The following is a 15,859-nucleotide window of genomic DNA, read 5'->3' as shown; positions in this document are numbered from 1 at the left end:
CCCCAACTCTCATACGTGTATCGACCTTAACGAGGCTGAGTCCAAGAACCTGCAACAACTATAAGAGGTTAAACCTCAATATAAGCAAGCTTACCCAAAAGCTTAGGACCTACTTAGTAACAGAACCATCTTTTGCATATTAGTTAACACTTCATTTAACTTGTACTAGCAAATGATTCAGAATTTATTTTCAACAACACACGATAAGAGTACGACTTGTAATACTTAATGTCAAAGAAAAATGGTTATCATTAACCATGGGTAACAAATCTAAACATAAGAAACTAAAAAAAACAAATATCTCAGAAACTATGACAAGCCCACGTCCCGTAACTCTTATTGACTATGGCTACAGCGGGATCCATTCGTCAAATTTAAACCACAACAAGCCCACGTCCAGTAGTAATTATTGACATCAACTACGGCGGGATCCTTTTGCCGGAAATCAACCACATACATATAGCACACTCATTAACTTTAACAAAGCTAAACGTGCAAATAAACATGAACCTATATAAAATAAAACATCACATGTAGATATTGAAAGTCTACTAGCTGCAAACACAATCGAGTATTCAAGTGTCATAACTTGTAAAAAAATAAAATAAAATAAAATAAAATAAAATAAAAATAAAATAAAATGACATGATCAAATTTCAGCAACGTCAGAAAAACAGTTTCTGGTCTGCGCAGTCTTGGGAAACAATTCATATAAAATTGAATAAAACTCCAAATCAGTCAAATCCAAATCCTGTGAAATTCAGACACATAGATCTAGATTTAGTCTCAGGAACTTTTATCTAATTAAGTACCTAAGTCATTGTAATACCTGACTAAACCTCAAGTTTTGGGAATGTCAGAAAAACGGTTTCTGGTCTGCGCAGTCATAGGAAACAATTCATATGAAATTAAATACAACTCCAAATCAGTCAAATCCAAATCCTGTGAAATTTAGACACATAGATCTAGATTTATTCTCAAGGAACTTTTATCTAATTAAGTACCTAGGTCATTGTAATACCTGACTAAACCTCAAGTTTCGGGAATGTCAGAAAAACGGTTTCTGGTCTGCGCAGTAATAGGAAACAATTCATATGAAACTAAATACAACTCCAAATCAGTCAAATCCAAATTCTAAGAAATCCAGACACATAGGTGAAGCTTCATTCTCATCGTGGTGACTCCATTGCACCTTGATCAAGTGAATGCTCTTCGATCTAAGATTCTAAATTTTCTTGTCCATTATACAATAAGGATGTTCTTCGTACGTTGTCATCCTGAAGTTCAATCTCACTAAGGTCGATCTGGTGATGGCGAGCGTCCTCTCTTAAAAACTTTTTCGACATAGACATGTGAAAGTCGTTATGCATCCTAGATAACTGAATAGGAAGCGACAACATGTACACTAGTGGTCTGGCTGCCATAACAAAGTTCCTGTTTAATATTAGCAAGTGAAATGCTCTATTGATGACTGACCTATGCAGGTTTGTCATGACTTTTTCCTTGGCTACCAGCCTTGCATATGGGTTTTGGGGAAGTCCGAAAGACCTATGTGGGTAACCTTTCGGGTGATGGAATAGGGATGCTTGATTAACCTTTGTATTCATTGACATTCCCCATTTACCTAGGTGCACTACATTTTCAAAAGCTTCCTGTCGAATCGGCTCTTATTTCAATCCGTGATGGACCAATCTTGGTGGTCTTCTTTGTTAAGGAAATGGCTTTAAGTGTTTCATACTTTCATCTATGCAGATACTTCAGGATTAGTAAGACTTCTGTTCACGTGATTGGGCTGATGGAATTCTTGAAGTCTCTAGGAGACTTTAATAGGACCGTCCCAGAAACAAAACTAGACACCTATAATGAGAAAAATATCTACATAGATCAAACACCTTACCTGAGTAGTATTAGTGCACTGACGGACGAGAGTATAAAATAAGATAAACCTTTTCTTTTTTCCTTTGGTCAAAATCCAGAGGGTTAATATAGTGTCAAAGAAGTAATCAATTTTATAGAACAAACTCTTTTTAGCTCCCCGCCCCCCACGGCCCCACCCGAAAATAATAATAATAATAATAATAATAAATATATAAATAAAACAATAAAGAAAAAAAAAATTCAACCTATATATAAAGGTTATCTACTAATCATAAAAAACCTATAAGCATACCTAGTGCTTTGAGATCAGCCACTCTTGATATGAGATAATTAATCAGAGCACCGTCTTCAAATTTAGCAATATGGAAACCTCTGAAAATGCTTTTTGCAGTGATTGTATCTTCTTATTTAGTTTAGCCTGCTCCTTCTCCTTGCCATTCAATTTAATAGTCAAGGTAATGCCAACTTTCTTCAACACCAAAGCACGTACTTTTTAGTAAAAACTCGAGAAACTTGAATTCGTTTTCAGACCCTTCAAAATTTTGCATCTCAATGCACTTCAGTTGACGAAGCTTGCAAGTAAATGATAACTTTGCATCCCAATCTCCTCTCTCATCTTCAGGCCCAATAATTCTCTGATAAAAACAATTAGTAAAGCAACAATACAATTTGTGTTTCTACAATTTGTTTCTTTTATTTTTCTACCGTTACTACTTTTTCCCTTTGTTCCAATAATTAGCAACATGTACAAAAGAGGCAAACAGAACAGATGTAATAGGCATCCCTAGTGAGACTTTTATTTATTTGTTTATATTTTAAGTAGCAATGTTGGCCTGTATAATAAAACCCAGTTAGAGTGGTTTAGAGTTCTAGTTAGAGTGGTTTTGTAGCCTTCTTTGTCAATGGATTATTAGAAAAAAAAATTATAATTTTTGAAAGATCATGATAGTGAATATTAAATTGAGTTGAAACCCTACTTGTTGATTTGTTATATATTATTCTGCTGCGTTTGATGAACTTAGTAGTTGGTAACTTTAAGCTGTAACTGTATAACTACAAGATAAGAGTTGAAAAAACCTGAAATATGATATAGTAATCAATCAATACCTCGGTTATTTCCAAGACAAGAGTTTCTAAAAGTGGGCAAAGCCTCTAACAGTTTTGCCAATGAATAGATGTAAGATTTGTCACATCATTTTGTAAGCTTCAGATACTTCAAACTTTGGGCTGAAACTGGCACCCCTTCCAACATATTCGGCAATTCTTCAAAAACCTGACAATGAAAAAGAGAGCAATCTAGAAACAACTACTTCACAGGTAAAATTTTGACAGTGAGGAAGTGATTGACAAAAGGTGTTTTTCCCATATGCTACAACTGAATTGTTTGAGGAGAGCATCTATATATGAACCATTTACAACCTAGCAAAGTTACAAACCATTGGAATTCGACACCATAGCTTTAATCAGTAGATGGGTATTCCTCGGAGAAAGGTACCTCAGAGTATAGAGATTGTCTAAATTGGCATTTAAGTTTGTAATCAACAAATCTGTTATGTCACCCGACATACTTATTTAAAACAGTGTTAGTTCAAATTACTGTGTTCCAAACTTCTTGACCAAAAATAAAAAAGAAAAGAAATCGTAAAGCACATTTGTTTTCCCAATGTTCTGAAAGCTTTATACAATTGAAATAAGAACCGTTCTCACTAATAAAAAAAAAGTACACAATGCTAGCCGAAGCCATTTTCACAATAGAGAAAGATGAAAGAAAACATACTTGAAAGCCATGTCCTGATAGAGTAAGCGACTTTGCATTAGTGATTCCTTTTAGGATGCTACTCAAACATCTACCAAATGAAATATTGTGGGTTACCATGTAATACACATATGTCTCAATCTCAGCAGTAACTAGAGCTGAAAGATTCTCCAAGGTATAGTTTTTGTAGGTATAGCCAATGCATTTGAGTGATCTTGAGACCTGAGCCGCAGATATCTTAATCGAGGTATTATAATTATATCCTTCATAAATATTCTCCAGCTGCAAGTACTTAAGTTTAGGACCATATATTGCAAGCCTTTTAACCCTAATATGGCCACAATATTCAATAATAAAACTTTCCACAATTGGCAAGTCCAAAACTAAATCCCCATAACTATTGCTCGGAAGCAAGATCCCAAATAATTCCAAAGTTTTAACTCGGGCAGAAAAATAGAGTGTTTCTAAAGACAGAATTGATACACCACCGAGTTTAAGCACTTGAACTTGTTGTTTTTTAGCATAAGTAACCCATCTATCAATCAGTCTGGAATCAACATATTCGGTAGAGAGGAAAAACAGATCCAACTTGTCTATATCATATCCATCTTGGAGAAATAAAACTGTGTCTACAAAATACTTGAACTTAGTCAACTTGTTCTTCTTCAGTTTGGGATTACGTCCATTCCAATGATTCGTCCAGGAATGTTCATGAAACTTAAGAGTTCGGACTGATCGCCATAGGTTTGTCCATCTTTTGGAAAGAAGGCTTGTTTGGAGAACTTCTTTCATGTCCATGAAAGAGAGGGTGTGATGAATAAGTGGTTCGTGTAAGCCACTAATTTTGTCTTCATTGTTCATATTCATTAACTTCTTGTTGGCAATAGTGGAACTGGATGAAGAAGAATTCCCTTCAGCTTCCATCTCAATATTTTCAAACCAAATCCTCCAAAGGTAAATTAACCGCAACCATAGATTCTGAAACAAAACACATTACCATATTACACTAGATAACTGCAAGCAGTGGGGGCGTGAGTAGAAGTGGAGAAGAGAGAGGGAGAGATGGGTTTGTGGTGGGGAGAGAGAGTGTTGGGTTTGGTTGAGAAGGAAGGAGGGAGCGGGAGAGGGAAGGAGAAATTGCTCGAGGATGAGGACAAATAGAAACCAACCAAAATACTTTTTGGGCCACATACCCCCCCTGTCGGCCAAGATCGTTCGGTCTGCCTCACTTGATAATTATTATAAAGTAATAATAATAATCGAGTGAGCGGAGCGAACGATCTTGGAAGAAGGGGGGGTTATATTAGATAACTGCTAAGCAAATTGGAAATGAGCGAGGGGTGGAGAAGAGAGAGGCGAATTTTTGAAAGTCCGACAAGATGAATGAATGTAAAACTGTTTATATGTCACCAAACAGTATGTAATCAAAAGTTCAGGAACATAGGATGGTAAATAGAATTCACCTCTTAGGCTTATAATCAAACATGTCCTAGGGAGCTTCTGAAAAATGCTCCAACTAATATACAATTTTCTAACACACAAATAAAAAAAAAATCATCGGAAACCGATTGGAAATAACATATAACAATGCTTCAAACATCAAACTTATGAATAAGACATGACCCACAATATAAAAACAAATACGTATAGAAAAATAAAATAGATGGAACAAATCATTCAATATACATTTAGAACCTAAGACTATCTCAAATAGTGGTGAAATAAAAAAAAAAATCACGGCCCACTTCTTTGCAGGGGAAATTTTTTATTCTAAAATTCCCATACAAATAATGAGAGTGAAAAAAATTTCATTGGAAAATCTGCAATTAATTGGCGAAACTTTAGTATTAATTGATGATAACCATAAAGTTAGGACATCACAAACTCAGAATTTTGAAGAGTAAAAGAAAGGATTGTGTAGGAATCGTTATTTCAGAACGACTATTTCTACAAACCGCGAACACCACGCGCAGCGGAATTAGTGGGTGTCCACGATTTGTGATTGGAGAACATACCTTTTCAAATCCGGTTTTGATAACTCTGAGAATCCAAGCTTTATGAATCCGAAATCAACCTCTTGATCTTCTATTGTATTCCTTTAGAATAGATTGGATGTTGTGTGGACAACAATCTACCAACCCCCTTCTTTCTCTCAAGATCATAAACGAATTCAGATCTACTTTTCTTGCCTCTTTTTCAGAACAATGAATTGTTAATTGGTTAGTTTTGGCCAGAGAGAAAGAGTATTCTATTTATAGGCTACAACAGGGATGGGCCTCCTGACGGGCTTGGGCTTCCCATGTTCGCCCCGAACACACGGCCCAAGTCCGTCAACAAATGGCTTATTCCACTAAAGGGCATTATTGCACTACCGCCCTAATCCCAAATTACGTGTCAGCGTTTATGGGCTCCATATTATATGCTCGTTGATTTCCCCGTGTTTAAAATATCGAATGTCCGTTGATTAAATCAAGTTACTGACAACTACATTAATCAACTTCTTATGTCTTTGAGTAGTACCACTCAACCTCATTGTCATGTCGGAATAAATTCACCTGCAGGGTTTACATGACAATCTTTTTGAGCTCCTTAAGGGGACATCATCAACCTGACTTCTTGCGGGACACAGATTCCTTCTATAATGAACAGCACACCTTATATATAATGTCATTATCTAATCCATCGAGTTTGTTGATTCACTAATGAATCTCACTCATTGATAATTTAAAGCAATGTACAATGTATGTAAGTGCCCGTTATTATATCCGGATTAGGAGGACAAGCATCCATAATAATAGAGGCGTTTGTTCTCTTATATAGTCAGTATAAGGAGAAACAACCTCACTTGGTCCTGTTCAATACACACAAAGTGTACTAGTGTAATCCTATAGTCAAAATAGACTAATACCAGATTACACTACAACCGTACCAATGGTTTGTCCAAATCCATCTAGGTTGTGAACGGTTACTTATACTTTATAAGGTACTGATGATATGATCTTCTATCTGTTCACACCATATCATCTACAACATAAAGTATTAGACACATGCATATAACTAATAACATATATAATATGCATAACATTTGCCCATATGATTCTCATTCAAAATATAAAGAATTAGAGTTAATACAAAAGTAATGCTTTTAGTATATAACCCTATCAATTTTCCACTTATACTCAAAGCATTGCTTTTTAGTATACTACTAACAAATCTCCCACTTATACTTAAAGTTATGCTGCCAAACATCTGATTCCCATCCCCTCAACATGCCTGTCAAGGGGTTAGCTAGGTTATCTTCTGATGCTATCTTGGTAACATAAACATCTCCTCTTTTCTAGGTGGTACTTGCGCTCAATGTGTTTACTTGCTTATAAGAAGTTCCGGACCCAAAACTAATTCTTTGGCTGCCTTAGTGGCTACCACATATTCAACTTCCATGGTGGAGTCAGACAAGCATTTCTGCTTGACATTCCTCCATACTATGGCTCCCCTCACAAGGTAAACACACAACCTGAGGTAGACTTACTCTTGTCCCTATCTGACCATTCAGCACCCTCCACATCGAGAAGTAGTAAGCCACGATAGTGTGGACGTTTACCATTCTACATTCGTGGAAATACTTTTAGGAGTTCACGATAGTGTAGACTGTATACCCTAAGGGAACCAAACTATCTGCATGGTATACTAACATATAATTCTTAGTCCTTTTCAAGTACTTCAGTATATGTTTTACCACAGTCTAGTGCCCTTGTCTTGGGTTCTTCTGATATCTACTAACCATGCCAACAGTAAAGCAGATGTCTAGCCTCGTGCATAACATGGCGTGCATTAAACTTCCTACAACCGAAGTATAAGGAACCGCTTTCATGTCCTTTATCTCTTTTGGTGTCTTGGGACACATATCCTTTGATAGAGGAACTCCATGCCTAAAAGGCAAAAACCTTTCTTGGAGTTTTACATGTTAGAACGAGTTAACACAGTATCAATATAGGTAGCCTGAGATAAGCATAACATCCTTTTCTTGTGATCTTTTATAATTTTAATCCCAAGGACGTGACCCGCTTCTCCCAAGTCCTTCATATCAAATAGTTTGGATAACCATACCCTTATGTCTGACAACACTTTCACATTGTTTCCAATTAGTAAGATGCCATCTACATAAAGCACAAGAATTACCACTATGTTTCCATCAAATTTCTTGTACAAAACAAGATGCTCTTGACCTTTTTCAATAAATCCTTCTGGTTGCTGCATATAGATGGTTTCCTCAAGACTTCCATTAAGGAAAGCTATCTTGACATCCATATTATAGACCCACTTGCATCCAATGGGTTTTATACCATTGGGTGGCTCTACAAGCTCCCAGATCTGATTAAAATCCATAGATTCCATCTCAGAATTCATTGCCTTTTGCCAAGATATTACATCTCTATCTTGGAGTGCTTCATTGTAGGTCTAGGGATCAGGATCTTGGTTATCAGTGGTTATGTCCAAAGACATTCCCAAACCAATCACCTATCTGGTTGTCTAACAACCCTCCCACTACGACGAAGCACCTCTTGTTCTTGTACATCATTTGTGACACGTTGTGGTTCCTATTCTTGTACAATTGGTACTGAAGTAGTTTAATGTCTCTCCTTTCAATACTTCTAGAATAAGACTACTCTGGGTAAAATTTAATGCACTGTGGGTGGAATAAGATTAATGATGTATAAATTGCCTTCTAATGTACCAAAATAGATAAAAAGTTTATTTTTCTTAATGACAATCTTGTCATTTAAAAGAAACAGAATATCCATCCTTAATTAACATAGAAACTGAAATCAAGTTCTTTCTAAAATTAGGCACATAAAGACAATTCTTTAACACCTTAGTCTTATTTCTACCAAAAGATAAACAAACTTCTCCCACTGCAACAACTACTACTCTGGTAGCTTCCCCAAAGATAAGACAATCTCTCCAGCACTAAGTTTTCTGGTTTCCTGGAACCTCTGTAGCAAAATGCAGATATGGTTAGTGGTTCCCGTATCTACACACCAGGTTCTGGTAGATAACACCGCTAAACATGTTTAAACTACTAGTGCATGAGACATACCTCCATTATTCTCTTTGTTGAGAAGAGGACAATCTAGCTTCCAGTGTCCTGACTGCTTGCACTTGTAGCATTTGCCCTTAGGCTTTTTCACAACTCCTTGAGGTCCAATGCCCTTCTTTGCCATGTTCTTATGCTTCTGAACATTATTCTTCTTCTTTCTGCTAGTAGGCGTAGAAGTAGAAACCTTCTCAGTAGCATAAACCTGAACATAACTCTACTTAAAGAGACTCTCAGCTGACTGAAGTTCTGTCATCAGTTCCGCCAAAGAATACAACCTTTTGTTCATGTTGTAGTTAAGGCAAAACGGTTCAAACCTCTCAGGCAGCGTCATGAGAATGATATCGACCTGGGTTTTCGCATCGATATCAACTCCAAGGATCTCCAACTCATTCAGATAAGCCATTATCCTAAGTATATGATCCCTTATAGGAGTCCCTTCAGTCATAGTTGTGGTAATCAAGTTTTTCATGGCAGTTTGCCTAGCAGCCCTATTCTGGTGTCCGAAGAGTTCCTTGAGATTGAGCATCATATCATAAGCCATGGTCATGGCCTAATGCTGATGTTGCAGCACACCTGACATAAATGCTAGAATGTAACACCGCGACATCTCATCTGCCTTGTTCCACTTCTTAAAAGCTTCTTTCTCTTCTTCTCCAGCAATATCTTCAGGCTTAGGTGGGCATTCCTCATTGAGTACATATTTGTACTCTTCAGCAGTCAACACGATATCCAAGTTGTGTTTTCAGTCTATGTAATTAGGGCCAAGAAGTTTGTTTTCCTTAAGACTAGTTGCTAGTGGGTTGAAAGTAACCATTTTGAAAACCTGAGAATCACATAAAATAACTATTATGTAGGGCAAAAACTTCTTGAGTTAATAACAAAAATTAATTAATTAATCAACCCATCACTTGTACCCTCCACACCGAGAAGTAGTAAGCCACGATAGTGTGGATGTTTGCCATTCTACATTCGTGGAAATACTGATGGAGTTAACTTAAAAATCAATTAATTAACCCGTCAGCACCCTACACACCGAGATGTAGTAAGCCACGATAGTGTGGACGTTTACCCTATCTACATTCGTGTAGAGAGGTTTTTCCTATTAGTTATACTTCTTGTCAACTTAACAGCACACCACTCATTAAAGTGGACACATGCCATCTAGACAAGTAAAACTAAATTGCTGACCTACTTTGGTCCTACAAATAATAGCAGTGACTCCGATAGGGAGGATACCATTACTTGCATCTAAGTGTATACCATTACTCAACTTCTTAGTCCATTATTTGTAATGAATCCCTTCAGATGGAGAAGTGAATCCATACATTAATAACTTCATATAGTTGTCCTTTAGAAGTTTATTTTGGTAATCCATAATTAGACTCATCCGATATGGAGGCAGGCACTAAAACCGACACGCAAGTATAATTACATTACCAACAAACTAGTAATGGAGACCATGGGATTTATATGAAACAAATTCCTACTCCCACTTAGTAATTTAGAACTGAGGATCTTTCTGTTTACTAGTCAGGCCTATGTCCATGTTATATATTATTCATGTGGGCTTAGTTTTTAACAAACATCCACAAATAAAAACATGCATATGGAGTGTCCATGTTATCTATTATTCATGTGGGATTAGTTTTTAACAAAACATCAACAAATAAAAACATATATATAGAATAAGCAAATATGAACAATAAAATGGAAAACAAATTCCCAACTGTTATGGCCCATATTCATTGCTCCATCCTGTTCGCCGAACTCTTTTAGTTGCCCCCGAACAACAAACAAATATCATCTCATCTTAGAGAAAAAATTTTCTCTCACTGCCGTATAAGGCGCGACCCGCGCTCCAGTTGTTCTTGCATAGGGTGCGACCCGCGCTCATGCTCCAGTGTGTTTTCAAGCGACTGCCCACTTTTGCCTATCCAAGCGCCAGTGCTCGTCTTCAATCTTTTTTTTTTTTTTTTTTTTTTTTTCTGGCATTAAAGGCGACCCGCTCTAGTTATTATTACTGCATAGGGCGGCGACCGTGCTCCAACAGAAAAATCCAGATCCAGATTTTGACCAATCCAAATCTTGATCTTTTTGATCTTTTGATCTTTACAATAGATTACATCAATGATAAAAACAATAACACGATACATACCGTGATTTAAATTACATCCATTGATAATCAAAACTTGTAAAAACGATCAATTTTTCATAAAATAAAAAATGATCCATTTCTTTATAGAAATCATTCTGACCATAACAGTTGGTCTAGATGCCTATAAAACCATGTTAGAACAGTTCTACATCTACCAACATCTACATGCTCTGATACCAATTGTAGGAACCATTATTTCAGAACGACTATTTCTACAAACCGCGAACACCACGCGCAGCGGAATTAGTGGGTGTCCACGATTTGTGATTGGAGAACATACCATTTTAGATCCGGTTTTGATAACTCTGAGAATCCAAGCTTTATGAATCCGAAATCAACCTCTTGATCTTCTGTTGTATTCCTTTAGAATAGATTGGACGTTGTGTGGAAAATGATCTACCAACCCCCTTCTTTCTCTCCAGATCAGAAACGAATTCAGATCTACTTTTCTTGCCTCTTTTTCAGAACAATGAATTGTTAATTGGTTAATTTCGGCCAGAGAGAAAGAGTATTTTATTTATAGGCTACAACAGGGACCATGAAGAGAAATTAGGGTTGGGCCTCTAGACGGGCATGGGCTTCCCATGTTCGCCCCAAACACACGGCCCAAGTCTGTCAACAAATGGCTTATTCCACTAAAGGCCATTGTTGCACTACTGCCCTAATCCCAAATTACGTGTCAGCATTTATGGGCTCCGTATTATATGCTCGTTGATCTCCCTGTGTTTAAGATATCGAATGTCCGTTGATTAAGTCAAGTTACTGACAACTACATTAATCAACTTCTTATATCCTTGAGTAGTACCACTCAACCTCATTGTCATGTCGGAATAAATCCACCTGCAGGGTTTACATAACAATCTTTTTGAGCTCCTCAAGGGGACATCATCAACCTGACTTCTCGCGAGACACAGATTCCTTCTATAATCAACAACACACCTTATATACAATGTCATTATCCAATCCATCGAGTTTATTGATTCACAAATGAATCTCACTCATTGATGATTTAAAGCAATGTACAATGTATGTATGTGCCCGTTATTATATCCGGATTAAGAGGACAAGCATCCATAATAACAGAGGTGTTTGTTCTCTTATATAGTCAGTATAAGGAGAAACAACCTCACTTGGTCCTGTTCAATACACACAAAGTGTACTATTATAATCCTATAGTCAAGATAGACTAATACCAGATTACACTATAACCGTACCAATGGTTTGTCCAAATCCATCTAGGTTATGAACCACTTATACTTTATAAGATACTGATGATATGATATTCTGTGTGTTCACACCATATCATCTACAACATGAAGTATTAGACAGATGCATATAACTAATAGCATATATAATATGCATAACATTTGCCCATATGATTCTCATTCAAAATATAAAGAATTAGAGTTAATACAAAAGTAATGCTTTTAGTATATAACCCTATCAGATTGTACCTTTGATTGTTGCTTTTAATCACCGTTGGCTCTAAAATCGCATTGTGTCTGGCGACGGTTATATCAAAATTACCAAGGGTAGGAATATTCATGAGATTCACAAGATGGATTTGCCTTAATAGAAATGTGCTGTTTAATTCGGACTTTTTTTTTTCCAATTTTAAGTAAAGTGGACCACAAGCCTGACGTGGACTAAGTGTTTAGGTGGACCAATTATATTCTATTGTCCGCGGAACAGCTTTTTCATGTATGTCTACAAATTCAATCTCCCGAAAAAAATGTAGGGTGGAGATTGAGAAGGCAAATGAGGACTGTGTTGATAGACATGCTGTAACGATGGGAACCGGTAGTTGTGGTTAGTAGGTTGCGGTAGTGATCTGTGCAAGTACAGCTTCGGTAATGATTGCCTCTAGAAGATAGGATGAGTCATGGCATAGACCGATCTGCGTAGTGATACGATCTGTTATGGAGCGATCTAGTAGCTCGTGGGGAATTAGTATTATAGATGTTGGTTATTTTGGGACTACGACCTGATGATTTGTTGGATAGGGAATGGCTGCACTCTTCTTTGGATAAGAGTTCCCTACGTATCAAGTTTCTCGGGGTAAACTTGAATCAAGCCTTACGTAGTTCATCTCTCTCTATTTATGGATGTGTGCTTGAACCGTTATGGATTGTAGATCCACCTTGTATGCTATCTTGATAATTCGCCATTACTCTGATGTTACAAAGTAAATGTCTCCTTGATTGTTGCGTTGATTGAGCTCCACGATTGCGCTAGTTGATATCTTTCCATGAATGGCTGTAACAGTTGCTGGTAACAACTTGGGTGTTGGGTCGTTGGTACGATCTGATGTGGTGGGACGAGCTGAAGTAAGACGTCCTGCCTTGTGGACACATGCTCTGTGGTGTAGAATGGAGGGTACTTACACAACCCCCTTTATTTTTTATTCGTTCTGTGAACATTTGTTGCATGTGGAAAAAACTCTTTAAAAAGCAAAGATTTGAAAGCACGTGTCTGACAGCTATTTTGTTTTAAGGAACGTGCACGAACTATTTGGGCTGTATTTGTGGGCCCGAAGTTACGGCGATTTGTGGGTGTGTAATGATTTAGGTTTTGGGAACACGAAACGTTTTGATTGTCTCGAGGTGTTTGGGCAGTTGAGGGTTTTTTGACTTGTTAGAAGCTTTTTGTTTGTTCACTTTTCAAACAAAGAAAAAAAATAAGGACAATAATCCAAAGTGAAAAAGAAAAAAAAGAAAAAGAGAAAGAAAGAAAAAGAAAAACTTCTCGTCCAACTTGAATCAGGTTCGTCTTTCAACTTTAAAAATTTGAGCTTTCTTTCTTTCTTTGATTGTGCAATGTCTATGACTAGTGATAGTTTGAGTGGTGAGGCTGAAGTTAATGAATGGAGAGAGAGAACTGTAAGTGAAGAAGTGGAGGAGACGGTTTGTAGTGGTGATGAGGCTTTATCATCTTCCTCTTTGGAGACGGTGGATGAGAGGAAGCCTAGGTCGGTGAATTGTTACGCCGCTTTGAGGAAGGAGTTTGGTTGGGTGAAATCCAACCTAGCCATGTATGATCTGGCTGGGGAGAAGAATTTGTATACTAACGACTACGTTCGTTCGAGTGGAGGAGTAGTTGTTTGTTATGGGCAGTTGAAGGCTGGGATGAGGCTACCCTTTTCTGGTCTTACTGTGGAAGTGCTGATTTTTTTTGGGGAAAGCCCCTTGTCAGCTTGTGGGGAACAGTTGGAGGATTCTCCATGTGTTGGATTTGTTGAATGACAGGGGCTATAACATCTGTTTAAGCGATGTGACGGAGCACTTTGTTGTGAGGAGGTCGGGTGGTGTGAACTTAAGTTTTCATATTTATAAGGGGAAGTCTCCTGTTATTGTGGGGGTGAGTAAGGAGGAATGGGGGAGTAAGCCGTTGTTGGTTGTAGGTAGATATTGCCCTCCTGGTTTGGAGATTGATAAACGTGTTGTACAACCTCGTGGTAGCCTCATGGTTGTAGGTCGTAATGTGTGTGTTTTAAATTGTAATTTGGGCGTTCTGATTTATTTGGTTTGTTTTTGCAGAAGTTACAATCCGTGATCGTACGAAGAACGGTGTGCTTGAAAGGTTTGCTTGTTTGAGTTTGGAGGATAAGCAGCCAAGCAGGCTTTTTTGGGGGAGGTTGCGCATTACTTTAAGAGGCGTGGAGGGAAGAAAATCAACCGTAAGAGGCTGGAGCAAAAGGCTAGGGCTCGCAAGGTAGTGATTGAACTTTCTGATTCTAGCTCGGAATCTGCCATGGAGAGGGAGAGTCAAAAGAAAGCACCTGTTTCTGAAGTGAGAAAGAGTGGAGGTGCTGGTGGCAGCCATTATGGAGCAGCGGCGAGGACGGCTGGAGGGGTGACGCCTTCTAGAAGTTCTGAGCTGGGTGACGCAAATCGTTTGTTATCCCAACGTTCTGAGTTGGGTGAAGCAAATCGTTTGGCATCACAATGTTCTGAGCTGGGTGATGCAAATCGCTTGGCGTCCCAACGTTCTGAGCTGGGGGATGTGGCACGCTCTGCATCTAACCGCTTCTCCTCTGGTGATGCAGATCGTTCTGCATCCAACTGCTTCTCCTCTGGAGATGCGGGTGCTGGAAGTGCTGCAGGTGCCAGTGCTGGTGGGGAGGGTGATGCTCCCACTTCATTCCGGAAGCCTAATTTGAAAAGGCATTCCGAAGTGGTTGAGTCGGATGTAGCTGCTGATGTTGGGGTGGTTGTCGCCCGAGGAAAGGAGAAAGTTGGTGAGGTTGACAGTACTGTCCTTGATAGGCTGGTTACTTATGAGGACCCCTACAGTTTGTTGTCGAAGTTTGTTGTAAATGGTGACTGTAGCTTCAAGTCCTCTTTGGTTGGTGCGACGTTGTTGGATAGTATTGCGCTTGCTGGGGATAGGCGCAAGCTGAATAGTAAGGGCCTGGACTTGAACTTTGTGGAGATGGAAAGGTCGTTGTGCTATGTGAGTATTTCTTCTATTCTGAGCTTGCTTCTTTTGGGTAATTGTTGATATTTATCCATTCTAATGTCTATATTTGTTATCTTGTTTGCTAGATTCTGGCAATGTATCGGAAGTTGAAGGATATGGTGTCTATCTCCGACCATTACAAGACGGAGCTGGATGTCAGCAAGCAAGCTTGTAGCAGACTGGTGGCTGAACAGCAAGTGGAGAGAATGGAGGTTGCAGGGCTAAGGGCTCAAGTGCCAAGAGCTGGGTGGCAAAGTGGCTATGTTACAACCCGCTCTGGATTCCGCCAAGCTGGAGGTTCAGTAATGGGCTGATGAGTGCAAGAAGCTGCACTCCGTTGCTGAACTTGTTGATACTGATCACTGTCAGAAGTCCTAAAAAGGCTATATTGGCAAGTATAGCCGCTCAAACACGAACCCACGAATCAGTTAGCTTTCAATAAATAGGATAAGAGCATAAGAACTTTGATGTCAAGATGTTTCATTTTGATTTGGAAATTAAGCATTGGCACTGG

General features: G+C 38.3%; 1 protein-coding gene across 1 annotated transcript; it reads right to left on the bottom strand.

Annotated features, from left to right (window-relative positions):
• Positions 1-1,217: 1,217 nt before the first annotated feature.
• LOC147498023 (F-box protein At4g09920-like) lies at positions 1,218-4,558 on the bottom strand. Its single transcript, XM_086563104.1, has 3 exons — positions 3,656-4,558; positions 2,369-2,513; positions 1,218-1,417 (listed from the first exon to the last, which is right to left on the bottom strand). The coding sequence occupies exons 1-3, from the start codon at positions 4,556-4,558 to the stop codon at positions 1,218-1,220; spliced, it is 1,248 nt and encodes a 415-aa protein (XP_086419230.1).
• Between the last annotated feature and the right edge of the window lie 11,301 nt (positions 4,559-15,859).

Source organism: Coptis chinensis, chromosome 5 (assembly GCF_015680905.1).
Source record: "Coptis chinensis isolate HL-2020 chromosome 5, ASM1568090v1, whole genome shotgun sequence".
Classification (NCBI taxonomy): Eukaryota; Viridiplantae; Streptophyta; class Magnoliopsida; order Ranunculales; family Ranunculaceae; genus Coptis; species Coptis chinensis.
Note: the sequence above shows the minus strand (reverse complement) of the source record. Positions and strands in the feature narration are given on the sequence as shown.